The 26,743-nt window shown below is 38.9% G+C and overlaps 1 protein-coding gene across 11 annotated transcripts in view; it reads left to right on the top strand.

Annotated features, from left to right (window-relative positions):
* The window catches only part of TNRC6C (trinucleotide repeat containing adaptor 6C), a 204,436-nt gene that overhangs the window by 152,478 nt on the left and 25,215 nt on the right, over positions 1-26,743 (top strand). For 6 of the 11 annotated variants that reach the window (XM_073311086.1, XM_073311083.1, XM_073311082.1 and 3 more), the window contains 10 exons: positions 7,502-7,711; positions 9,178-9,344; positions 10,953-11,033; positions 11,725-11,782; positions 12,129-12,274; positions 20,071-20,244; positions 21,700-21,846; positions 22,230-22,349; positions 25,703-25,786; positions 26,136-26,367. In XM_073311086.1, the coding sequence (XP_073167187.1) occupies positions 7,502-7,711; positions 9,178-9,344; positions 10,953-11,033; positions 11,725-11,782; positions 12,129-12,274; positions 20,071-20,244; positions 21,700-21,846; positions 22,230-22,349; positions 25,703-25,786; positions 26,136-26,367 (1,419 nt within the window). The remainder of the gene's footprint in view (positions 1-7,501; positions 7,712-9,177; positions 9,345-10,952; positions 11,034-11,724; positions 11,783-12,128; positions 12,275-20,070; positions 20,245-21,699; positions 21,847-22,229; positions 22,350-25,702; positions 25,787-26,135; positions 26,368-26,743) is intronic. The other 5 variants (XM_073311087.1, XM_073311084.1, XM_073311081.1 and 2 more) reach the window with 3 other exon arrangements.

Raw genomic sequence — 26,743 nt, 5'->3', positions numbered from 1 at the left:
GGGGGAGTCGGATAGTGGGTGGGGGCCGGGCCATGCCTAGCTGTTTTGGGAGGCACAGCCTCCCCTAACCAGCCCTCCATATAATTTCAGATGTGGCCCGATGCGGCCCTTAGGCCAAATAGTTTTCCCGCCCCTGCTCTAACATGTGGGTCCTGGTGATACCTGACTTATTTGGAGAATTTGCTGTGGAAAATAATTTCACTGTTAACTATGGATCTGTCTTTGTCATTTTAATTGTCTATCTAGGATTAAATCCATTATTATAAACTGTTATATTAGCAACTAATATTATCAGCAGATACTTAATAAGTTAACAGTTTATAGCCACGTATAGCTTAATTATTTCACAGTACTATTAGACTGTCTAGTGACAGATTGACTAGTGGTTGTTTTGTTACCAATCAACTTTATAAGGAGATCTCATTGTTCTAGAACACAATCTGTTTCTTTTTAACCTATATGAGGCCTCTTGATTTTTGTTTGCTTGTTTTCAATTCCACTGTCTCCTCTTTGCAGTGGATAAAATAAATCTGAGGAAAAATAACACATCTACCAAATGACCATAGAGTGATTTTAAGGGGAAATAACTGCCTTGTGACACAGTTTCATTTCTCTTGATTATCCAGGGCTGGATTTCCTATTGGCTGAGACCCCATGTTGATTATGCTTTATCTTTCTGTAAACAAACCCTGCTACTGTGCCCAAAATATTTTTTTAATAGGGTCGCTGTTAGGGTTACCATATTTGAACATTCAAAAAAGAGGACACTCCACTGGGGGTGGGGTGGTATCTCGTGCCTCCCCACCCCAACTCCACCCCTTCCCCGCCCCCATTCCAACCCCTTCCCCAAAGTCCTCGCCCCAACTCTGCTCCCTCCCTGCCCCATTGGACCCCTTCCCCAAATCCTCGTCCCGGCCCTGCCTTCTCCCCTGAGTGCGCCACGTTCCCCCTCCTCCCCGCCGTGCGAAACAACTATTTCACAGCGCAAGCCCTGGGAACTAGGGGGAAAAAGCAGGCACTCTCTCGAGTGATCAACATTCACTTTCTTTCTTGAATGATCAACATTCACTCTTTCTTGAACGATCAACTCTTCTTTGGGGAAAAATAATAATGGCAAAATCCCGGATGTTTTTAGATATTTAAAAATTCTTCCCAGATGGCGATTTAAGAACCAAAAAGTTGGACATGTCCGGGAAAATACGGATGTATGGTAACCCTAGTCACTGTGTGTATTGATATTACTGGTCTACAGCATTAAAATAGTGGCTGGAAATGTTAGTGTTAAACACATACTTTCTTGCCACGGAGAAAGCCCTTTTATGGACTTTATTCCTGTTTTAAAAACAGATCTGTGTTTGCCTAAAACCATGGAGATATTTTCTCAGGACACTTTATATCTGTCTCTCTCGCACTGTAAAGAAAAATGTAAAAACAGAAATTTTCTATTAGCAGAACTGTAGAAAACCAACAAAATGATTTCAATAGTTTAAGCTGTTATAGAGATATTGTCTTTCCCAAAGCCTTCCAAAAGACAGATTGGAGAGGTTTTAAAAGCACTTTAAATCATTTCCATCCAAACAATTCTAGCTCATTTTCTAAGCTGCTTCCATTGTGAAATCTAAAGTAGTAGTGGAAAGCAGTACCCTTACCAGTAGGAAAGCTGCTTGGACTGGGCAGGCAGAGAAAGGTTTGGTGTGGAGGACAGAGTTTCTTTGAACTAAGATTCCACACGGACGTGCCACAGATATGAATCATTTCATCTTATTTTCAAACCCCAGAACAAGTAAAAAGAGGAACTTTCCCTCTGAATACTAGGTAAGCAGACACTCAGTCCATCACTATGGCAGTATTTTGCGTCAGTAGATTGATAATGGAATTTTCTCCCATCTTTTTAAGTCCCTAACGTAGAACAGTTGCGTACAGTCATAAATGTTGGCACAGAGCTATGTAACAGCATTAACAAAATTTTATACTTAGCTTGGAAGAAAGTAAAAATGAAAAAATTACAAATATTCATAGCTGTTCTGTTTAAATTACCAAGATTGTTGGCAGTTTTTCTGGGGGTTAGTGTTTAGCAGCACCCAAGCTATTGTAGAGGTTTCCACACCACCTATCATTTTTATCTACTCTGCTAATTTCCTGCATTTAATTTCATCTGTTAAAAGAGCTTTGAAAACTGTTGTATCAAATGGATTTTGTTTTTATGTAATTACAAGTAATATTTTAGTAAGGGCTAACTCCATTGTTATTGGTAATGTTTTACATTGTTATACTTAACACATTTAGAGCACTTAAATCAAAATGACTGAGACATTACATACAATCTGTGGTTATTAGTCAATGTTACTGAATTTAGTTAATGTAAAGAGCAAGAAGAGAACTGCTTCCTAGGATTTTTTACTTATTAACTAGGTCTATCAATTAATCACAGTTAACTCAAAAAATTAATCGTGATTTAAAAATGTAATTGTGATTAATCGCACTGTTAAACAATAGAATACTAATTGAAATTCATTAAATATTTGTAGATGTTTTTCTGTATTTTCAAATGTATCAATTTCAATTACAACACAGACTACAAAGTGTACAGTGCTCACTTTATATTATTTTTATGACAAATGTTTGCACTGTAAAATGATAAAAGAAATAGTATTTTTCAATTCACCTCATACAAGTACTGTAGTGCAATCTTTTTATCATGAAAGTGCCACTTACAAATGTAGGGGTTTTTTTTGTTGTAACTGCTCTCAAAAACAAAACAATGTAAAACTTTAGAGCCTACAGGTCCACTTGATCCTACTCTTGTTCAGCCAAGCACTAAGAGAAACAAGTTTGTTTACATTTACGGGAAATAATGCTGCCTACTTCTTAATTACAGTGTCACCTGAGAGTGAGAATAGGTGTTTGCATGGCACTGTTGTAGCTGGCATCGCAAGATATTTACGTGCCAGATGCGCTAAAGATTCATATGCTTCTTCATACTTTGGCCATCGTTCCAGAGGACATGCTTCCATGCTGATGATGCTCATTAAAAAAATAATGCGTTAATTAAATTTGTGACTGAACTCGTTGGAGAGAATTGTATGTCTCCTGCTCTGTTTTACCCGCATTCTGCCATATATTTCATGTTATAGCAGTCTCGGATGATGACCCAGCATGTGGTGGTTATTTTAAGAACACTTTCACTGAAAATTTGACAAAATTCAAAGAAGATACCAATGTGAAATTTCTAAAGATAGCTACAGCACTGGACCCAAGATTTAAGAATCTGAAGTGCCTTCCAAAATCTGAGAGGGATGAGGTGTGGAGCATGCTTTCAGAAGTCTTAAAAGAGCAACACTCTGATGCATAAACTACAGAGACCAAACCACCAAAAAAAGAAAAGGAACCTTCTCCTGGTGGCATCTGAGTCAGATGATGAAAATGAATATGCGTGGGTCCACACTGCTTTGGATAGTTGTCGAGCAGAACCTGTCATCAGCATAGACACATCCTCTGGAATGGTGGTTGAAGTTCAAGGGACATATGAATCTTTAGTGCATCTGGCATGTAAATATCTTGTAACACTGGCTACAACAGTGTATTGCAAACTACTGTTCTCACTTCCAGGTGACATTGTAAACAAGAAGCAGGCAGCATTATCTTCTGTAAGTGTAAGCAAACATGATTGTCTGAGCGATTGGCTGAACAAGAAGTAGGACTGATTGGACTTGTAGGCTCTAAAGTTTTAGATTGTTTTACTTTTTGAATGCGGGGGGGTTGTGCATAACTCTACATTTGTAAGTTCAACTTTCATGATCAAGAGATTGCACTACAGTACTTGTATTAGGTGACTTGAAAAATACTATTTCTTTTGTTTTTTTACAGTGCAAATATTTTAATAAAAAATAAATATAAAGTGAGCACTGTACACTTTGTATTCTGTGTTGCAACTGAAATCAATATATTTGAAAATGTAGAAGACATCCCAAAATATTTAAATAAATGGTGTTCTTTTATTAAGTGTGATTAATCGCGATAAATTTTTGTAATCGCTTGACAGCCCTATTAAGAACTAATACCGTTTATTGAAATTATAGCATTCATGTTCTGAGGCTAAATTTTGGGGTTGAACTAGTTATAATTTTCAGCATAGGCTGTGCACACACAGGCAAAGATTATAATACTGTAGATACACTGTGTTCTGGTTGGGACTTCAGATGCATTTCACGTTTTCCTACCTCATCTGTTTGTGTATAGTTGATCTCTTTCATTATGCCAACATATATGTAAAACAGAATACATGCACCTGTCTGCCAGGGATGTCTCCTGAACAGAGGAAAGATTATTTTGAAATAATGTCATTTTAAATCTTTTTAAATGGATTTGACTAAATACCCACTGTCACCAAAAGCAAACTTGAATAAAAATTTTAGATGAGTCACGAAGAGGTTTGATTAAGAATTTCTCTAGTTTTCTATTAAAAATCTTAACATGAAAAATACATTACTTTCTGGTACTACTAAGTACACAGTGACTTTGTTTCAAAAATGAAAATCTCTTATGAATTCCATGAAAATAATTTGAAAATCATCCCTTCTTATGGCAATGCAAATTCAGAAATGATGTTTTATGGAACATCATGAAATCAATGTTTGTGTCAAGAATAACATGGCGATTATTGTAAAATATATTGGAGTTAGAGTGAAGAGCATGCTGCTAGGGAAGGAGATTTATATATTAAAGTTAAATGGGTATATAGTTTATCTCAGCATTATGTGCAATGCAGTCATCCAAATATCTAAAAGTGAGCTGTGTGTTGCTGTGTGTTGGCCAGTCGCCAATTATTGGTGAAGTGATGTATGCTGCCTGTGGCTTAGCCACACCAAGACTGGAACATTGGTGCAAGTTATGGGTAAATGGCAGCAGCATGGAGTTTGAACTCAGTGTCACCTCCATGGTCTAACAATCAGTTAGACTGATTGTTCCCTCAGAAATGACCATATGGATTACTTGCAAATGTAGACCTCCTTGTTAAAATGGCACCTGTTCTTAGTCAGTTTACATGCTGCTTAAAAAGGTAGAGCAAATGATATCAAATATCTTGTCATTTGCCAAGAGGCTTCATCTTTTGGCAAGGGAAATAGTTCTTAAAAATATTAGTACTTGATGGAGTTCTTCTCTGTTGAAGAAAAAGGAAAAATTATGATCAAATCAGATAATACTCTTCTGACCTTGCTTAAATGTAAACTAATCTGAGTGAGAAAAGACCCTTTTTATACAGTAGAAGGGAATTAAGGATGATTAGAAATGACTGATATCTGTTAAACAGATGGATTCTGCTCTACTTAAAGTAAGGGGGAGTGCTGCGCCAGGTGCTTTCAACACAATCTTCCTACTTCTGGATTAGGGAGAGGACCATTAGCATCTCCCCCACAAGTTTCTGTTCCCAGAAGGAATCCGTGCTGCGGCAGAAGTGACATACAACTTCAATTATAACAATACTAACCTTGTGTTTTGTATTGGGTGGCAGCCTGTTCATAGTGGGTTTTTTAAGCTTATGCTCAATTAATGAAATGTGCTGTCCTTTCTGAACTTTGTGCTTGCACGTGATGTAATTAATTTTGTGATTACTGTAGAACAATATTTCTCAAACTGGGGGTCCAAAAGGGGGTCACAAGGCTCTTGGGGGGGGGGGGGGGGGTTGTCGCAAGATCACAAAAAATAGGGTTACCATACGCCTGAGTTTTCCCGGACATGACCTCTTTTTTGGTGGTCCTGTTTCAAAATGGACAGATTTTTGAAATATGAACAAATATCTGTGATTTTTTTTTCCTTGCTCATTCTTTTTCCTTGCCTTCAGTGCTGAGCTGCCAGAGAGCAGCAGCTGCTGACTGGGCACCCAGCTCTGAAGGCAGCACCGCTGCCAGCAGCAGTGCAGAAGTAACAGTGGCATGATATGGTTACTTAGCTCTGTAGGAATTTGCACTGAGGCTGCAAAGCTATGACTGGTACCAAGAGTGTGGGGAATGAGGGGGTGGAAGTCGTCAGAGCCTGAAATATTTTCAAAGGGGGGCCCAGCAAAAGAAAGTTTGAGAACCCCTGCTTCCGAACATGTACCATGGTTTCAGTTCCGTGTAAGATAACATTGTCTTTCAGTTCCCCTGTAATATACTGCCTGTCATAAATACCCAGTGCATATGCTTTACCTTGACTTGAAGTCCATCTCTAATAAAAAAAAATATTTCACTCATATCTTTTGGGAAACTTGCCCAAACAATTCAGTTCTCCAAAAGAATCTGTAGGTGCTATGTTTGTCTACATCTTGTTTTGCTTTCTAGACAAAGTTGGTTTCTTAATCGCTAACACTCAAGTACACTGAAATGAATATATAACAAAAAATGGAATGAGTAACTTTTCCACCAGGAAAAGCTTTCTGTAGTGTAACAGACTTCAGAAGACCTAATTTGGAGGTAATTACAACTTTAAATGGAACCTTCCGCTTGTACTATATCCCACGCTTTATTTTTCTGTTGGTCCCAAGAGCTGTGCCATAATTCCTGGTAGATTCATCCTAAGTGGTAAAATCAATAGGAGGTGGACTTGGCTAAAAGCATTCCACTCAAGCCAAGCTAAAGTGATTTACCAGGTAATCCCTTGAAAGACATTAAGATACTAATACAAAAACCGCTTTGGTTGGGAAATAGTACCTTGTATCAGCAATCCCTTCAACTGGTTTTGGTGTAGCCATAGGTGGTTGTTGTAGTCCCATTTAGTCTTGGTATGGTAGGATGTTGGTTACAGCACAGGGCCTCAGTGATGGAGGGAATATGGGGGGAATACACTTTCCTGCAACCCCATAATAAAAACTTTTTAGAATGCTTATGAAATATATGATCACATTAAAGGTAGCCACCCAGGCAAATACAGTATTTTATTTTCTAGAGCACAAGAAAGGAAGTGTGACCATCTGCAAATGGTTAAGAGAACTAAAAATAGCTTAAATTATTTGGTTAAAAATTGCACCTCTGTGTTCAACTCTAGCTGAGATTCCTCCTGATATTTTCAGTGATCTTACAGCCTCCTAGTAGCATGATATGACACAAAACCACTTCACTTGCACTTTGAGACTGGTTAGCATGGTCTGAAGAGGCATAGCATTTAAGGAGATGATTCATCTGAGAAGGAGAGTGGTTTCTCCAGATCAGAGTTGAGGTACATTTGTATAGCAGTATGGATAAGCTTGAACATCTGCCTTTATGCAGTTGATAGAAAATATTTTTTCCATCTTGACACATGCATATCATGAAGTTCAATTAAGAAAAAGAAAATTGAGAGTAAGTCAAGTTGATTTTTACATGCTCAATTAGAGCCATTGTGTCTATCCATTGCTTTATGCTCTCTCTCTCAAAAAAAGTCATTTTAATGACAGATGTAGTTGGAAATTTATTCAGAAAGGTTCACTGTTGTTTTCCACTTTTTTTCCTTTTTGACTAACTTTATTTTATCTTTCTGATTTCAGCAGGCTGGGGAGAAATGCCTACTGTCCACACAAAGACTGAATCTTCTTGGGGAGAGCCCTCATCTCCTTCTGCTGCAGTTGATAATGGAACTTCAGCATGGGGGAAACCTCCCAGCAGTGGTACAGGGTGGGGAGATAATTCTGCCGAGCCAGCGGGGACCTATGGAAGAGTGAATGCTCCAGCTGCTGCCCCAGCACTGTGCAAGCCAGGTGAACTCTCACACTGCTTCTGTTGTGATGGTGTTGGGAGGTAGGGTGGATAATGTGGGAAACAGCATCTGTACTTCTGCATATTTTTCAGTCATGTTTCCTCTCCCATACCCTTTTTTTGCATTTAAAATTGTTTTTAGTTTTAATTATGGTTGGAAAATATAATACCATTATAACCAAGGACAATCTAATATCAATATATAACTTCCACTTTCTTAACTCAGTAAACTATCTCAATTCTTTTGGTGTGTGCACTAATTTTGTCCCATTTAGAACATTTTAGAAAACCAAATTTGTTTACTGGACTGTCAGATTCAAATACATTGCTTATTGTGTGTGTGTGTGTGTGTGTGTATCCTGGAAGCAATTCAGTATAAACAGCAAAAGATATAGAAAAGGGAAGTCGTAAGACACCAACACCTCAAATGCCTACGTTACACAGATGACACCCAATTCTGTTCTTCCTCATCAAATGCCAACAGTGCTATCACCAATTGTGTAATTGAGATAATTGCCTGGATGAAAAGCTGCTAAACTCCTTCAAGACCCAGGTGATGTTAGTAGGAAGAGGATTGTACTTAAGAACTAATAGTCTGAAACATCTTAAACTGAATTAGTGGGAGAGGAATTATACCCTTCAACCATCAAAACAGTTCACAGCCTCAAGTCATCCTGGATTGTTTACTGCTATTAGATTCCCAAGTAGCATCAGCTGTCAGATGCACATTCTTTCATCTACAGTTGGCCTGAAGGCGACACCTCATCTTGTAGAATGCCATTTTGGCTGTGGTGAGCTTTTTATTTGTAACTTCTAAGCTCTACTGCTGCAACATGTTGTACATAGAAATAATTGACAGCTCTGGAAAAGCTATAGAGGGTTCAAAATGTGACATTCCACCTTTTGAGCAACACAGGACAGGACAATTGGAAATAGATCATCCCAGTTCTCCTTACACATCTACTTGCAACTCACTCACTACTGCCAAATTCCATGTTCATGTTGTAATCCTCAGAGATCTCAATAGGTTTGGCTCAGACCACCTTCGAATCTGCTTCTGTCTCAGCAGCTATAATCTATGTTCATTAGGAATAACAGAAATTGTCAACTAAAAGGGCAAGAATCATGAGATCAGGAGATAATATATTTGTAGTGGCTGCATGGCTTTGGAGCCCTGTTCCCCAAGAGATCGGATTGATCTAACATTTCACCTCCTTCAGAATATAAGCAAGATTCTGCTCTTCACAATTTTCCCACAGTAATAATAAAAATATTGTATCCCTTCCCCCCAGCTTCAGGGAAGGGAACAAAAGATTAATATTGATCAAACTGTATGTTGCACCTGTGTAATTCTGTAAAATGTTCAGATGCTAAGATAATGAAGATAGGATGGATGGATGGATGTGCATATAAACGAAAGGATTTAAAATCTAGAGAAAATTAACATAAATGTTTCCTTCCTCCCCAGCTTCTAAATCTATGCAAGAAGGCTGGGGCAGTGGTGGGGATGAAGTGAACCTCAGTACTAGTCAGTGGGAAGATGAAGAAGGAGATATGTGGAATAATACTGCTTCACAAGAGAGTAACTCCTCCTGTAATTCATGGGGGAATGCCCCAAAAAAAGGACTTCAAAAGGTAGGACAGTGATAAGGATGGATTGTAGAAATCAGTAGGATTAGAGTACAGCATTTCTAGCACTGAATGTTACACATGGTTTCTGTATAAGATTAATACTCTGAGTTTGAATGAAAGTTTGTCTCATCACGAGTGGTGAAAATGAGTGCAGTACTGTAGGAAATGGATTTATATACACTTGTTGCAACTAAAGTAAAAGCAGTCATATTAAATGATAGACAACAAAATATTGTTCCCTTGAATACACTTTAGCTAGTCTGACAGGTTTCAGAGTAGCAGCCGTGTTAGTCTGTATTCGCAAAAAGAAAAGGAGTACTTGTGGCACCTTAGAGACTAACCCATTTATTTGAGCACAAGCTTTCATGAGCTACAGCTCACTTCATCAGATCCGATGAAGTGAGCTGTAGCTCACGAAAGCTTGTGCTCAAATAAATTTGTTAGTCTCTGAGGTGCCACAAGTACTCCTTTTCTTTTAGTTAGTCTGTTGTAGGTGTGTCTAGAATGTCTTAACATGCAGACTATTCCCAAGGGGGGTAGTGTAAGGCAGTGGATGGAAGGCTACAAAAATTTCTTTTACTTTTAGAGTGGTGTCTGATGTTTCTGATTGTTTTTGTTTCTCACCAGTTTCATGAACGTTTATGTATTATGAAGATCTTTTAATGTATTCACAAATAAATCATACTGATGACCTCTTAAACGATTTTATTTGCAGTGGAAAAATCAAATGTTGGTCTCTTAAGAAATGGTCCAGCTTAATTCATAAGCAAAAAAAAGTATCTATTTTGTCTCCTACATCTGAAGGGGGAATGTATAATTTTGTGGCCTGAACTGATGTGGGAAGAAAGCAAAATTTAACCAAAATGAAACTCAAACAAGAGAACATCCACAATTACATTAGGAATTTTTATATTACAAGAAATATAAACCCTCAAATTTCAGGACATGAACCAACCTCTAATTTACAGACTTAGCTTTGCTTATGAGCAGCTTGTTCCATAATTGTCAGCTATACTAGATAGACCACTGGTTTGATCCAGTATTACAATTTTTATATTACTGTCCCAACCCTTAACATTTGTTCCTCTGTAATTCAGAGAGTTGCACTTCAGGGTCTTGAAGTGGAGAAGTTGCCCAGAGCTCTACTAAAGATGTCTATTTCAGTCTTTTCAATGCAGCCGATGGATTGAATGGACTCTGACAGATTAAGTTTGCATATTCAGTTTGTTGGGTATTTTGAGGGAACTTTGTACTATGTCAGAATTTCTGAGTGACTTTATTTTGTTTTCCTGCTGATAACTGAAATGAATAATGCTGTTTAGAGAAAGGGTTAGCTATTTGCAGTATCCAGCGTATCAGGCAGATAGCAAGTAGTTCTTTACAACACCTGATCAGGTGAGGTAAAATTTGCTCTGTGCCCTCTGGGGAGAAGAGGAATGTAATTCTATCCTGTTTTGTAGGTTTCATGAATGTGTTATAAATATACATATGAATATACCCTGAAGCAACATACGGTATTAATAAGGGAAACCTGCCATAGATTGGGCTGCAGCTCATTGCTATAAATATGAAAAATAGATGATTAATGGTCTTTCCAATTTGTTTACCTAGGGCATGAAGACATCTAGTAAGCAAGATGAGGCCTGGATCATGAACCGTCTGATAAAACAGCTCACGGACATGGGCTTCCCAGTAAGTAACATTCATATTCTAGGATTTTCTGCAGCTTGGTTTTTGTAGCTTCTAGTGTGTGTGTTTGACCTTTCTGACTGCAGATACAAAAATGTTTCCTAAATGGGAAATCAGTTGTTTTAACTATATTTGGCCATTTACTCTAATATAGTTTGTGAAACCTCAGAAGAGCATGTAAAATACCCTTTGAGTGTAGATACTGACATGCTTAATTTTGATGAAACCTGTAGAACTTTTATATTTGTAGCTTTTTTTAATCATGGGTTTTACTTTGAACTTATTAATAGTCTTCGTTCTCTTCCCCATTCCCCTATTAAACAAATGAAATAGGGAGTATTATGTGGTTTGGGGAGTTTTTTCGTTTGTTTTTTTTAAGTTAGGGGTGTGTGGTGATATTTTTAAAGTTATCCGTTGCATAAGGTTACAAATTCGGTTATAAAAAGAATATAATTTAACTTTATAGAGAAGAATATACATTTTGTCCAGTGAGACAAGCCAGATCTTTCTGGGAAGCATGTCATAATTGGTGAAAGCAAAAAAGTTACGTGTAAACATAATCTGATTCAGTTAATACATGTCAGTGTTACCCCAGTATTAAAGAGAATCTTGAAATTTCCCATTTAGTTTGGAGTCCTGTAAATGTGTTCTTGCTTGAAACACAATATAACCAAACCCACATTATTGTTTGCAGAGAGAGCCAGCAGAAGAGGCCTTGAAGAGCAACAATATGAATCTCGATCAGGCCATGAGTAAGTGTCTTTCTAACCAACACTTTTCGTAAAAGGTACTTCAGTAAATGAATACATGATTATAAAGTTTGATCTATTCCAGTTAAATTAGCTTCTGTTTTCCTAAAGAGTATTTCAAGAAAACACATACAGTTTTGTGATTATTTTCTATGCCAAACCCCAGAGTGTAATTTGTAGTGCTTTCAAAGATAGTGTATTTTAGTTTTCTACTGTAAAATTAATATTAATTGTAATAGGTGTATAACTGACACTAGTGTTGTCGTTTGGGTTTTAGAAGTTTTTGCAGACTCACTTTACCCTTGCATCACCAGCCCTTGTCTTGCTTCCACTCTTCCCTTCTATGCAGGTACTCTGCTGGAAAAGAAGGTGGAAATGGACAAGCGTGGAATGGGAGTGACCGACTATAATGGAATGGTCACCAAACCCCTTGGCTGCCGCCCACCATCAATCTCCAAAGAGTCTTCCATGGACCGCCCCACCTTCCTTGACAAGGTAAGTTCAAAAGTATGAGTGTAATTTATAAATCAGTAGTGACAATGCAGGGTGGGGGAAGAGCTGCTGATTTCTGCTGACTGTTGTAGTAATCTGGACAGCACTACAAACAAAATGAAGAAAAGAGGTATAGATGTGTCCGTCTTCTCCATCTTTTTTTTTCCTTTTGTAAATTCTGCAAAGGTGAGAGGAGCCCACTTAGTACTAACGGCCTGCCCCTCATTCAAGGGAAGGGCCACAAGAACTGAGGAATAATTAATTTCATGGTATGGGAAGAAAAAACTAAACAAAAAACAAACAAACCAGGAACAGTAGTGCAGGTTGTAGATATAAAATGAGGGCACTGGATGTCAATACCAAGCAGTCCCCCAGTCAGCCCTCACTGCTCTGTGAAGCAGTCCAAGCAGTTAGTGGATGACACTCGGAGCTGTGCTCAGATATGTGAGACAAGTAGGGACTGAAAATAGTCTTCCCAGTCACAGAGAACCTCCCTGTCAAGCTTTCTTCTCCTAACCTCAGGTATGGCCATCTTGGCCAATGCCAGGAGGAGGAGGTCTAGACGAGGTTTTCATGTCTTTGTGAGGCCGTGGACACAAAAGGCTGTAGGAAAAGGGTGTGAGAACTTCAGCACGAAGTTTCGAGGAGCCAGAAGTGGGGAGGCAACCTGGTGCACTGGAGCAGAGATAGGTGTGTGCCAGGATCTCCCTCCTACTGCAGAAGGTACAGGTGGCAGGAACTTCGTGAACTGCACCTACCACACACCTGTGTTCTTGGCTCTGTGGAGCAGCCACCAACTTGTGGAAAGGGACAAATTGACTATACTGTAGGTTGAAATGCTTTCTTAAGTTACAGAAGAGGTACAACAAAAGCATTGGCACTGTTAACCTCCCCGCAGTGACCCACCAATGTATCTCAGTACCCCTCTATAGGAATTATTAGGAGAGAAAAGGATAGTTGAGATTCTGAGATTCCTCTCCCATTTGTTTCTTGAATAATGTTGAAAATCAGTACCCACTAGGAACTGCATTGAAACCAGTTCATTTTATGTAGGCTACTCACCTGATGATAATGACTTTGTTGTCTATCAATTTGGGCTAGCTTAAAACTAGTGCTTTACGCATGAAAGGGTGTGTCTGTTACCAGTCCCCTGAAGCATTCAGTTTCCCTCCTCTGTATATTAAACTCTTTCCTACAGTGGTCATCATTAAAATGCAGTTACTCCACAGCTTTTTTTTGAGATGCCACAATTCTTTTCCTACATTTTAAATAGAACATAAATTTGGTATCTCAGATACTGAGCTATAATTGCTAAATATTAATTTTTAGTGACCACCATTGTAGATAATTTCTGCTACTTTTACTTTGCACTTTGCAACACAAACATTTAGCTGAAGTTTCTATTCAGTGTGACAGGGTCGGGCCAGATGGCTACAGGAGAGTAATAGAAGGCAGATATATTAGCCCCAGGTTAAGTAGGTCCCTTTTCCCTGGGTAAGGTAACAGGGAAGGTTCCAGAACAATCAGGAACCTTCTGGAGACAATTAAGGCAGACAGGCTGTTTAGAACACCTGCAGCCAATCAAGAAGCAGCTAGAATCAATTAAGGCAGGCTAATCAGGGCACATGGGTTTAAAAAAGAGCTCACTTCAGTTTGTGGTGCGCATGTGAGGAATTGGGAGCAAGAGGCACTAGAAGCAGAGAGTGAGAATGTAGACTGCTGGAGGACTGAGGAGTACAAGCATTATCAGACACCAGGAGGAAGATGGTTTGGTGAGAATAAAGAAGGTGTTGGGAGGAGGCCATGGGGAAGTAGCCCATGGAGTTGTAGCTGTCGCACAGCTGTTCCAGGAGGCACTCTAGACAGCTGCATTCCACAGGGCCCTGGGCTGGAACCCGGAGTAGAGGGCGGGACCGGATTCCCCCCAAACCTCCCAGCTCCTGGTCAGACACAGGAGGAGTTGACCAGGACTGTGGGTTTACAAAAACAGCCAAACTGAGTGCTGCCGTGAAGCTCCAAGGCGAGCAAATCCGCCAATAAGTGCAAGACCCACCCAGGTAGAGGAGGCACTTTGTCACATCAGGAACAAGGAAAAGTATAAAACAAGTTACTATATTTAAACAGACACACACCTTACATTAATACTGCTAAAAATTATTAGTTACTAAAATCAATCTAGTCTCATTGCAGTTTTCCTCCAAGTGAATGTATGTTAACAAAACACTTCCCTGTTTCTGGGGGATCAGCTTTATTCTCCCAAAGACCACTGTTGTATCAGCATCTATTCTACCATCCTTCCTTAGACCAGACTAAATTGATAATTTTCTCTGTCTCCCATGGCTCATCTTTCTTACTATCCTCTTCCCCTTGCTTTAAAATTCATCACTCATTCTTAACTATTATCAGTCAGTTTGTGGGATGCCTTAATGAACATGGTAAGTGAAAGATTCTTTCCATACTCAAGTGTACAAAATGTGTGCGTATGTGTCAGTTAACCTTTTCTTTTCTAGGTTTACACATTGAGCAGTTATATCATTACTAGAGAGAGAGAGAGGCAGGCACATTATGCAGCATATTGTACATAATATAGAAATATATGTTAAGCATAACTATTTAATATTAAGTACTAAATTAATCAGTATTTATACAGCAAGTAAAATCCCTATCTGTCAGGGTATGCATAGTCTGTCACAATGACTTTTTCTTTCAACAATAACATTCCACATGATTCTAAATAGATATTTACTTGTTAATGTTAGATAGGGATTTGATCATCTTGCTAGTAAATAAAAAAAATCTCTTCTCTAAAGTAGAGAAAATAGTATTTTTTTAAATATATCATTCTCATACTTCAGTTTCATGCAACTAGAGTAACTCACCTTCTCAATGATTTTTTTGCCTTTTGAGTGGTGGTATTTCAGTACAAGAATTCATCAACTGGCACTGCCTTAGTCCCTAGTCCCTTCTAGCCAGCTCAGCTTTGTCCTTGGTCAGTGAACAAGCTAACTGCCTTAGCTGCATCAAGATCTTCAGTCCACCACTGCTCCAGCCCTCCTTTAGCCCACTGTTTCAACAAATCACCAGGTATCTTTTTATTTGATTTTTCTGAGTCTCCAGTAAGTCATTAAATATTTCTATGTTTCTGCGTGCCAGCTGTTTTTGGATGATCTGAGCTGTGTGCCCCACAGCTCTCTTCTGAGTTAAGCCAAATGCCCTTTCTGCTACTCCCACTCTGAAGATTTTGTTCAACACTTATTTATTCAGATTCTTTTTCTGCCCTATGAATTGTGGTGAGGGACTTCCAGCTCCTCAGTACTCCACATTGGGGTCTGCTTCTGGATGTGCTGCACTCCTTACTTGCTTTGGGATAGCTGTAGTTTGTGGAGCAAAACACTTATTTGCCTTGAAGCTTTTGTTTGACTTGCTTTCTCAACATAACACACATTTTTTATTCTGTTTTGCACTGAGTCAAGCTTTGACACTCAGTGCTTTCTGAATTGTATTATTTTTCAGGATGTCATCTTGTCTTTTAAAAGGAAGAAGTCCAGTGGCTTCAAGAGCTACAGATGCAGCCTAGCAGTGCCCCTCACACATGATTGCAACCATATTATCTTGTACCTAAGAGTCAAGTATGCTCTGCTCAGATATAAGATTTGCTTGAAGTTGTAACCTGGATGTCCAGTGGAGCCATCAGTTTGGGAGGGGAGCTCCTGAAGATCCTATGAGAGAAACCGTCAGTCAGCCCAGTATACTTCAGAGGATCTTGTCTTGAAGCAAAGGTCTAATCTGAGTTCCATTGCTGACAAGTAGCACTCAATGTTACCACCACTCATAACTTCACAGACAACAGTATTCATTAAAATTTAGAGGATCTACTTGGTTGTCTGAAGGTGATCTGCACTGACCACCTCATAGTTAAAGTCTCTAGAGCATATTGAGGCTTGGTTTATTAGCAAACTAAATAGATACTATTGAATACCAGATCACTGAAAGAGGCGATGCTTCGACTAAAGTGCCAAAGGTAGAAGATGCTGAGAGGGGCAATATCCATCAGACTCCACCACCACCAATTTGCTTGTTCCAGGCAGCTAAAGATCCCCCTCTCCATGTGTGTGCGACATTTAGCAATTTGAGACTAAGTTGCATCAGTGTATTGTGTGTTATTGAATTGCTCCATGTAGCTTTGTGGCTGAGGTTGTCTTGAAGGGAACAGTACCATCTTTGATGCCCAACACCAAATTTGTCCAGAGCCAGAAATGCCAAAGGGCCAAGATTGATAGCTGTACCAGGCTCCCTCCCACATTTCTGTGCTTTTGTATCCTGTTCTTGATGAGTTGGTGAAGAATAAACTTAGCATGGCTCTCTCCTTATCCCAGCTGGTGGAGAAAAAATGTATCTTACAAAGTGAGTACGGCTAAGTCTTCTACTCCCAGTATTAAGAGCTTGATGAACATGGTGTCTCTTGGTAGAGGAAAACCTGCCAAACTCATGACACTGCAACCAAACCTCTGAGATTTGTTACATCATACAGTTTGCTACTGCAAAGATGGTTTCCTGACTGGTTTGGCATCAGATTCAAGCCTGTTAATTGACTTGCCTTCAACATCACCTCTATTGATTTCATGGTAGACTCACTCAATTCTACTCTCTCCTCCTCTCTTGACTCTTTATGCCTTCTTCCACACTGCTCCATTCATACCACTAGCCCCCAGGCCTGGCTCACACCACCCGTATGTTTCTTCCAAACCTGCTGCTGGACCCTAGAGCATCTGGAAGATCACATGGAATTCCTTCCTTACAAATTCTGTCCTTTCTTTCAGTACTATCTTGCTCACTAAACAACAGTTCTTCTTCACCTTTATTGAAGAATCCAGTGCCTAAAAGCTTTGATGCCTATTTGCCACGTTCAGCTCCTTCCACAAACCACTTCCTTCTGCCCAGGCTGTCGCCTAGTACTTGGAGGTGAATATCAGTGAGTTTCTTCATCCTTATCCACGCTCTCTATCTTCTTGTCCCAGATGTCCCTAATGAGTTGGACAATTTTTGAAAGTTTCTCTCTTTTTAGGAGGACATAGTCTGAGCTTTTGTCTGTTTGTATGTAGATGATGATGTTGGTTGGTGGATTTTTTTATGATATTTTATTCACTCGCACACACTTTGTTCCCTCATCTATCCATGAAGCATCTGATTCAGTGTTTTGTATTTTTTTATTTTGAAAACTCTCTCAAGCTCCACAGATAGTATCCTCAGGATAGTAATCACTGCTTCTTTGAATAGATCACCTTGCAAGATTTGCACATACCTATCTACTTGCATGGGTTTGTGTGATCTGCTTCTGAAGTGTGATTTCCCTCCAAATACTCCTACTTTTCAGCTTTATGTATGTAATATTTTTACATCTTTAGCAGGGATTGGGGGGGATTGTATTTATTTTTTTTAATTGTTTACTGATGTTTTGTCTTATTTTTTAAATTGATTTGTATGAAAAGCTTTGGCTTTCTATGCAAATCCAGTACTGTTTAAAAGGCCCTTTGGAATCAGGTAGTGGCAGTTAGGTGGCATGTGACCATTGAGGTGTAGGGGAGTCTCGTGAAGCTATCAGTATCTTGCACAGCTAAAAATCTTTGCACAAAGGGATTTCGGTTGTCTATCATTTGGCGTATGAGAAGAAAGAATCCCATGAGAGATTTTCAAATAACTGGAAATAAGTAACTTTGCCTTACTGACCACCAGTGGCGTGCTCTGCACTATACAACCACAAGAGCATATGGTCCTATCCTAGAAGATTACAATCTTATCAACTCTGATAAAATACTAAATTCCATATTGGTTTCATTGTTTTATGGGGAGTCAAATATGAGAAATTGTACTAATGGATAGGAGACATGATGGTTGAACTTGGGAGGAGTGTACACATTTTTTTTAACAAGATTATTAGAGATGGACTGAGAGAGGGAAAGTTGGCTGTGACTGGATGGTCCTGAAGTTTAGTAATGGGTTACAAATCTCTAGGTCATTAGTATAAGTCCAGCCTACCCTAAATTGGTAGTAACCAAAAGTCCTTAACGTTTATTGAATTAAGTGCCTAAAATGAAATGAGTTTACCTCAATTCCATTTCTAGAGAATAAATATCCCACGTCACAAACTGCAAACCACAACCAAAGACCAAATTAACATGGACACTGAACTATACTTGCCATTTGATTGTTCCGGTTCAGGGTTGAGGCACACTATTGAAGTTCGGGGGGAGATGGCATTGCAGCTAAGCAGAACACATCTGTTCTGGAAATTGAAAATTTTGATTTCCATAGTAGTCAGTCTAGCACTTTCACCAGCACTGCAATCAATGTACATTTTTTTTAAATGGGGGTGAGGGGGGGAGGGGAAATGTGGCAGTAGATATTTCTGCTTTTGGCAATATTTAGTGGTTACATCCATTACTCTCTCAGCCAACACTGTTGTTATTTGTGTAGAAAACAATGGCACCTGGAAGAAAGAACACACAAGTCACTGGGAATTATCTCCACTTTAAAGAGTCCAAAAAAAAAAAATTAACGCATGTCCATGACCTAGGCATGAGAAATCTTTGAACCTGTTACTGTCATGCAAGCTGCAGTTGTTTGTGGAGTATGACTGATGTCCAGCAGAATGTAAAACATCTTGAGCTGAAAGGCCTTGGGGATATCATTAGAAAATGTCAGCATCCCCCTCAGGATATTCAAACACCAAATCAAGTGTCACTTTGACTGATGATAAACTTTTCCTTTGCACAAAGGACTGCTGTTGAAAATTCATATTTACAGGGTAACTTAGAACATAAAGTTTCCTGAGAATTCCCACAGTTAGGTGCTTTATTTGATATGCTCCTCTTTCAGCTTTTTTGAGGTGCGAGAGAACAGCAAAAGACTTTTTTTTTTTTTTTTACTTCTAAAAACTTGTCTCATGTTTCTTGGGACTCAGCACTTTAATCACTTACCAGGGAGAGTACATACTTAGGATATAAGTAGTTTTTAAATGTCTTTTTTGTGTTCGCATATATAGAGAGAGAGAGAGAGAATAGCAGAATTTAATTATGAATATTAGTAAGTCAGTGCTACATGAAAATTAAAACAAGGTTACAAGTCTTATCATCCAGTTGAAACTGGAGTGGGAAAGAGGATTAATGCAAACATGCTTTCTGAACAGCTGAGTTGGGATTTGGAACTGAACCCAGACTAGTGATCACATGGCATTCTGCTAAAGAACCTGTAAAGCGAGCTCATCTGGTCTTTCCTTAGTTCTAGCTTTACAAAGTGCGCGTCACAAGTGGGTGCTGTGTTTCTCTGACAGTGCAGCAAACAAACTGCAGGGAGAAAGATTTCTGAAATTTGCTGTTGCACTACTCTTTCCACTGTTTAATGTCCTGGTGCCAAGAGAGGAGAGAATAGAGTGAGTTGTAAAAGCAGTTGTATGGCAGTGGTCTGATTCATGAGGTTGAAGTTGCCTGCAAGGCCATGGAATTTGTTTTACCATGTTCATACTAGATTTTAAACTTAACATAAGCACCAATTCCTGATTATTCTGGATGGGAAATGAGAATGGTCATGCATCTGTACATTTGCAATGTGCAAAAAGTAAAAAAGAACAGTACCTTAATCCTGTTTCTCTTTTTCTTCTTTCTTCCACCCCATACTTTCCATTCCCTATTACTCATGCCTTTTTTTTTTTAATATTTTGATTTTTTTTATTCATCCATGCCCATTTATATCCCCATGGGAAACTGTTTGGTGCTCTGTCTGCTTGTGGACACGGCACACAGCTCACCCTTTCTTTCTCCAATCAGGATGGCGGCCTAGTGGAAGAGCCCACTACTTCACCATTTTTGCCTTCACCAAGCCTGAAGCTCCCCCTTTCAAACAGTGCACTCCCTAATCAGACCCTGGGCGGGATTGCCTCAGGGCTGGGCATGCAAAACTTGAATTCTTCTAGACAGGTAAGGCTGTTGGGAGAGATCACAATTTGAATTTCGGCTCTCTTGAACTCACTACTAGAGGAATTTCTCATCCCTTTTTCAGTTTAAACCACTATTTCCAAATATGAACAAATTTTGTTCATATGAAATGTCATTGTAAACATTTCACTTTAACAGCTGCTGTTTAACTGTAGTTGCTGTAACCTGAAACTTACATGCATCCATTGAGAGGAGAATGCAGCACTACAGATTTATAATACTGGACATTGTATTTTGAAGTACAAGGAACTTAAAATATATAGGGTATATTTGACTAAACCATAAATGACTGATATAGTGTTTCTGTATTTTTAAGGCATTGCTGATTGCCAGAATAGTTGTTTAAAACAGAAATTTTCTTCTAATTAGCCTTCACTGGCTTGATTATTCAGTGATGATACAACCTTGTGATGAGGCTGGAGTTATATCAAGTTTTTCTACCATAATTGCTGAGATAAGACTGTTAGCTTTTGCATGTGTGGGGAAAGATCTTGCATATCTCTTTAGTGAGCATGTCTAGCAGACTAAAGGGTGGGAATCATTTCTTATCTGCCTTGTTGGAAGAGGATTTGAGGGACTGAAAATGAAAGGAGGGGAAAGGAAAGTAAGTGGAGTGAACATTTATAACTATGAATGTTTGTGAGGTCATAAATTATGGCTGATCATGAAAAGAGAGAAGAATATAGAAAAATCTTGTAGCATTCTCTTGTGGCATTGACTATAAAAAGGTAGCTTGAGCATGGTGGAGTATGCTTAACCACTTTTCTGCTTTTCTGACAGCAGTAGCTCTCCAGCATTTACAACCCGTTAGGCACACCTTTGGGAACAGTGACTACACTAATATCAGATACATTACCAGTAGCCAGGGCTTTGGAGCAGAGCCTGGAGCGCGGAGCAGTTCCGGAGCAGTGGAGCTGCAGGTTTTTGCCTGGAGCTGGAGCAGAGCCGGAGCACAGCTTCAAAGCCCTGCCAGTAGCTTTATAAAACAGAAGTGTATTGGGGCTACATGGACACTACTTAGAAAATTCAGTCATGTGTGGTGATAGGATTTTAGTGATTTCATTCTTTGCCCCTTCTCATGGACACAGAAATGTGTTTGGCAGATGATTTTATTATTCGTTTCTTGGATGACATCCTAGAGTCATGCAGACTTATTTTGGAAAATATTCAACCTTCTGGTGCCACTCAAAGAACTGTACAAAACTTTAGCAGGCTTGGAATGTCTGTCTTGGATTTATAGCTATTACTTACGAGCCTGTTTCTAAACCACATCTTCAGTAAAACTTGCCACAAAATAGATATAAGCCTGTATGTGATCATTTCGTTGTCTATGCTTATCATGATCTTTGAGAATAAAAGGCAGCACAAGCATGTCACTGTCATGGAGTCTGTGGAATGTTGCATCGAAATAAGACCATCTTCTTTGTCATATTGTAGATACCGAGTGGCAATCTGGGTATGTTTGGCAATAGCGGAGCAGCACAAGCCAGGACCATGCAACAGCCGCAGCAACCGCCAGTGCAACCTCTTAACTCATCCCAGCCTAGTCTTCGTGCTCAAGTGCCTCAGTTTCTATCCCCTCAGGTTAGACTGAATTGCATAGCACAAAAAACTGTCACATCTTTGTTTCATAGCGACTGTATACTGAGTAAGAACATTTTCAATATGAAAAAAATTCTAAATAATGAAGTAACATGACCAGATGATTTGGACCAGCATTGATAACAGAAACACCATTAAAAAACTCTTTATTTTCTTTGTTTCTGCATCCATCAGAAAAACAGATTTGATTGTGGTTATTGTTGTTTATATTTGATATAGCGCTTCTAAAACTGGTGACAACTCATCTAATTGCAAATTTATTTTGTGTATGATTTGTGGCTCTTACTGGCTATTTACATAGTGGGCAGTTTTAACAGTGAACATACTGCGCTTAAATCTGATATGCTGTATTCTCTGTTCCCCAGGTTCAAGCACAGCTTTTGCAGTTTGCAGCAAAAAACATTGGTCTCAACCCTGCACTATTAACCTCGCCAATTAATCCTCAGCATATGACGATGTTGAACCAGCTCTATCAGCTGCAGCTGGTGAGTTAAAAGGCACAGCAAACGAGATGTAAATCAGACTTGAAGACGTTTTTTCAGATTTGCACATCACATTTAAAATAAGAGAAGTGCCAGCTTAGTTTTAAAAATGGAAAGTACAATGCTACTGTTTTGTTTTTTTTAAAGATAGTTATTCCTTTGAAAGTTACGTATTCTTCAAGAAGTAAAAGCATGTTTTGTTTTTCCTAATGCTCCTTAATTGTTACAGTGACTAATTTTCTGTATTGTCATTTAATACTAAGGACACTAGTCCTTTTCATTCTTGTAGCTGTAATTAGTAAGTCAGTTGTCTCCGTTTTTGATGTGTGTACTGTATAGCATGCTCTCAAATAGCCCTACTAATATGTGGCTTGGTGACGTCTTATTTACAAATATTGTTTGGGAGCTATAGATTTTTCTGTAGCCATAGAGTTTTATTTGTTTGTTGTAAGGACTAAAACTGCTGATTTATTTTTAAAAATTTCTTCTATTATCACTGTACTTTTACTCACTTACGGAAATCGTCCCTGGTTAGAATCTTTGCTACCACTATTAATCTCTGACTGCCTTTCTCAATTTTAAGGAGGAAAATTAGATTCACACTCTTTAATAACTGAGCAGGATGGTGCTTGAAAAAACAGCCCTGAAACTTTCCTCAACTAGTCCCTCTGAAATCAGTGGTACAACTTTTGGAGTAAAGTACTACTTGATGTAAGGATGTCAGAACCTGGTCCTGTATGACTTCATTTTATTTTGTTTTAATCTGACCAAATGCCAGAATTCTACCAGTCTGTTTGGACAGCACTGAAAAACATTAATTCACATTATTGTTTGGATAAATAGTTTTCATAATTTCCCTTAACTTTTTCATTTCTAGTTTTATGAATCATGCAGAGAAACTCTCATTCCCATCTTTAAGTGAAAAATAATTGCTGAGAGTCCTACTCATTATCAACAGTTAAGTTTTATTAGCTGAATTGCGTTTTAAAAAAATCAATATACTTAAAGCAAAAATATATTTATCCTTTCAAAAGTTCTTTTTAACCAGAAAATGTACTTTTGCTGCAGTAACCTTCTTCAGGAAGCAAGAATATTTCAGTTTGCATTTTTAGAATCATAGAAATGTAGAAATGGAAGGGACCTCAAGAGGTCATGTAGTCCAGCCTCTGCACTGAGGCAGGACCAAGTAAACCTAGACCATCCCTCACAGGTGTTAGTGTAACCTAGTCTTAAAAACCTCCAGCAGTGAGTATTTCATAGCCTCCCTTGGAAGCATATTCCAGTACCTAACTGTCTTTATAGTTAGTTTTTTCCTAATCCTAAATCTCCTTTGCTGCAGATTAAGCCCATTATTTGTTGTCCTACCTATAGTTGACATGGAGAACAATTGGTCACCATCTTTTCTATAACAGCCCTTAGCATATTTAATGTTTATTATCAGGTCCCCCTTCAGTCGTCTTTTCTCAAGAAGCAAACCTGTTCAGTTTATTTAGCCTTTCCTCATAGGTCATGTTTTCAAAACCTTTTCTCATTTTTGTTGTTCTCATCTGGACTCTCTCCAATTTGTCCACGCCTTTCTGAAAGTGTGATGCCCATAACTGGATACAGGACTCTAGCTGAGGCCTTTCCAGTGCCAAGTAGAGCAGGGCAATTACTTATATCTTAAATATGACACTCCTCTTAATATAGCTATACATTATAATATATTGCTTATACGTTGAGCAAGTAAGGCTCACAACCCCCACCCCCAAGAAATAAGTATTTTTGTCCCCATTTTACCAAACGGGAAATTAAGGCATGGAGATGTTGTGTGCCAAAACAGTGATAGGAAGAGAACTCAGGAGGCCCCAATCTCATGCGTAAATCTCTAGATAGATCATAACATTGCATTAGTTCATCATAATGGGGCTCTGACACAGTGAAGAATGTTACGGTATAAGTGTCATAAGGCCACTATGTTGTCCCACACAGAAGATCAAACACCAAGAGTGGCAGGAACATAACTGTGCCGCTCGCATCCACACAAGGACGGGGCTGGCCTCGTTCTCCTTTCAAATCTCAGGTTTATTATTTAATGGCAGATTATCTGTGGGATTTACTGATGCCACATGGGGCCAAGTGGAGCCCAAGAATGACGTTAGACTTTTTTCTTTTTTTTTTTTTTTTGTAACTGCATCATGTTGACTCATTTTGAAGTTGTGATCCACTGTAACCCCCCAGACCCTTTTCTGCAGAATTACTGCCAGGCCAGTTATTCCCCATTTTGTAGTTGTGCCTTAGGAAGGAAAAATCAAAGTGTAGTACTTTGTACTTGTCTTTATTGAATTCCACCTTGTTGATTTCATATTTATTCTCTAATTTGTCACAGTCATTAGGATTAGAATTCAAATTCTTCAAAATGCTTGCAATCCCTCCCATCTTGGTGACATCCTCAAATTTAATAAACAGACTCTTCATTAATGAGAATATTGAATAGTACGAGACCCAGGACAGACCCCCTACAGGATCCCACTAGATACATCCTCCGAATTTGGCAACGAACCATTGATAACTGCTCTTTGAGTACGGTCTTTCAACCAGTTTTGCACCCATCTTATAGTAATTTCATGTTGACCACATTTCCATTGGGACTGTGTGAAAAGCCTTACTAAAATCAAAATATCATGGTTACAGCTCCCTCTCCCCCACCCACTAAGCTAGTAACCCTATCAAAGAAGGAAATTATGTTGATTTGGCATAATTTGTTCTTGGCAAATCCGTGTTGGGTATTACTTATCTCCCTGTTATTTTCTAGCTGCTTACAAATTGATTATTTAATAATTTGTTCCAGTATCTTTCCAGGTATCGAAGTTAGGCTGACAGGTCTATAGTTCTCCAGTAGTCTTTGTTCCCCTTTTTAAAGATAGGTCCTACTTTTGCCATTCTCCAGTCTTGTGGAACCTCACCCGTCCTCCATGAGTTCTCCTAGATAATCTACCACGTCTGTCTCACAATTCTGTGAGATTGTTTCGCCGGGTCCTTAAGTACCCTTGGATCAATTTCATCAGGCCCTGCCAACTTGAGTGCATCTAACTTATCTACATAGATTTTATCCTGTTGTTTCCATATTTTGGCTTGTGTTCCTTCCCCTTGTTAATATTAATTGTATTAAGTATCTTGTCGTAATTTACCTTTTTAACAAAATAGGCATTAAACACCTCACCCTTCTTGATGTCAGCCATTATTAGCTCTCCTTCCCCGCTAAGTACAGGACTAACACTTTCCTTATATTTTGTAACTTACAAACACACTTTAAACAAGGATGTTAGGTTTTTTTTAATGTATGACTTTTGACCTTCCTTGTTTCTTACTTGTAGGCGTACCAACGTTTACAAATCCAGCAGCAGATGTTACAGGCTCAGCGTAATGTTTCCGGACCTATGAGACAACAGGAGCAGCAAGTAAGTTTAACCTGCCAACTTTGATTTCAACATTAGGTTCTGGTTTCAGCTGCCTATAAAGATTCTAGTTCATTACTCGAAATGAGTTAGAGTAGCATTAAGTAAACCAAACTGTATTGCATGGATTTATATTGAAAGAGAAGAGTACCAGTGTTACTGAATGCAGTTCTACTTTCCTCACTTTTGAAAGAATGTTGTTGAACTCTTAATTCAGTTAATTCTTTGTTTCAAAGGGCTGGATGTTGTGTTGATTCAATTTAGAAACTGGGGCAGCATGGCTTGTGCACCTTTGTACTATCTAGCTTTTGTTGATTGTTTTTTGTTTTTTGTTTTTAATCTTTGGTGACAGGTTGCACGTACAATCAATAACATGCAGCAGCAGATCCAGCAGCACCAGCGCCAGCTGGCTCAGGCCCTGCTTATGAAGCAGCAGCCTCCCCCTCCACATCTATCTTTGCACCCCTCTGCAGGCAAATCAGCCATGGATAGCTTTTCACCTCATCCCCAGGCTCCCGGCCTACCTGACCTGCAGACCAAAGAGCAACAGTCTTCTCCTAACACCTTTGCTCCTTACCCTCTTGGTAAGTTTCTTTCATTTAAGCTTCCACTTACAAAAGAGAGGAGATAGTGTTTATATGTTTAATTATTTCAACTTCTGAGCACCTATCCTTTGTTCTAGGTCAGTGGTTTTCAACCTTTTTTCATTTGTGGAAGCCTAAAAAATTTTGAATGGAGGTGTGGACCTCTATGGAAATCTTAGACATTGTCTGCGGACCCCCCGGGGGTCCATGGACCACAGGTTGAAAACCACTGCTCTAGGTGCATTACAGTACTAAAAATATAAAATACAAGAGAATCTACAAGAAGCATGTTAACAAAATGCATATTGAGTTGCTACACAAAATTACAATAATTTATCCCCATCACTGTAGTAGCCCTACACCTAGTCGTCATAAT

Source organism: Lepidochelys kempii, chromosome 14, assembly GCF_965140265.1.
Source record: "Lepidochelys kempii isolate rLepKem1 chromosome 14, rLepKem1.hap2, whole genome shotgun sequence".
NCBI lineage: Eukaryota > Metazoa > Chordata > Testudines > Cheloniidae > Lepidochelys > Lepidochelys kempii.
The sequence above is the reverse complement of the archived record's forward strand: the minus strand, read 5'-3'. Positions and strand labels throughout refer to the sequence as shown.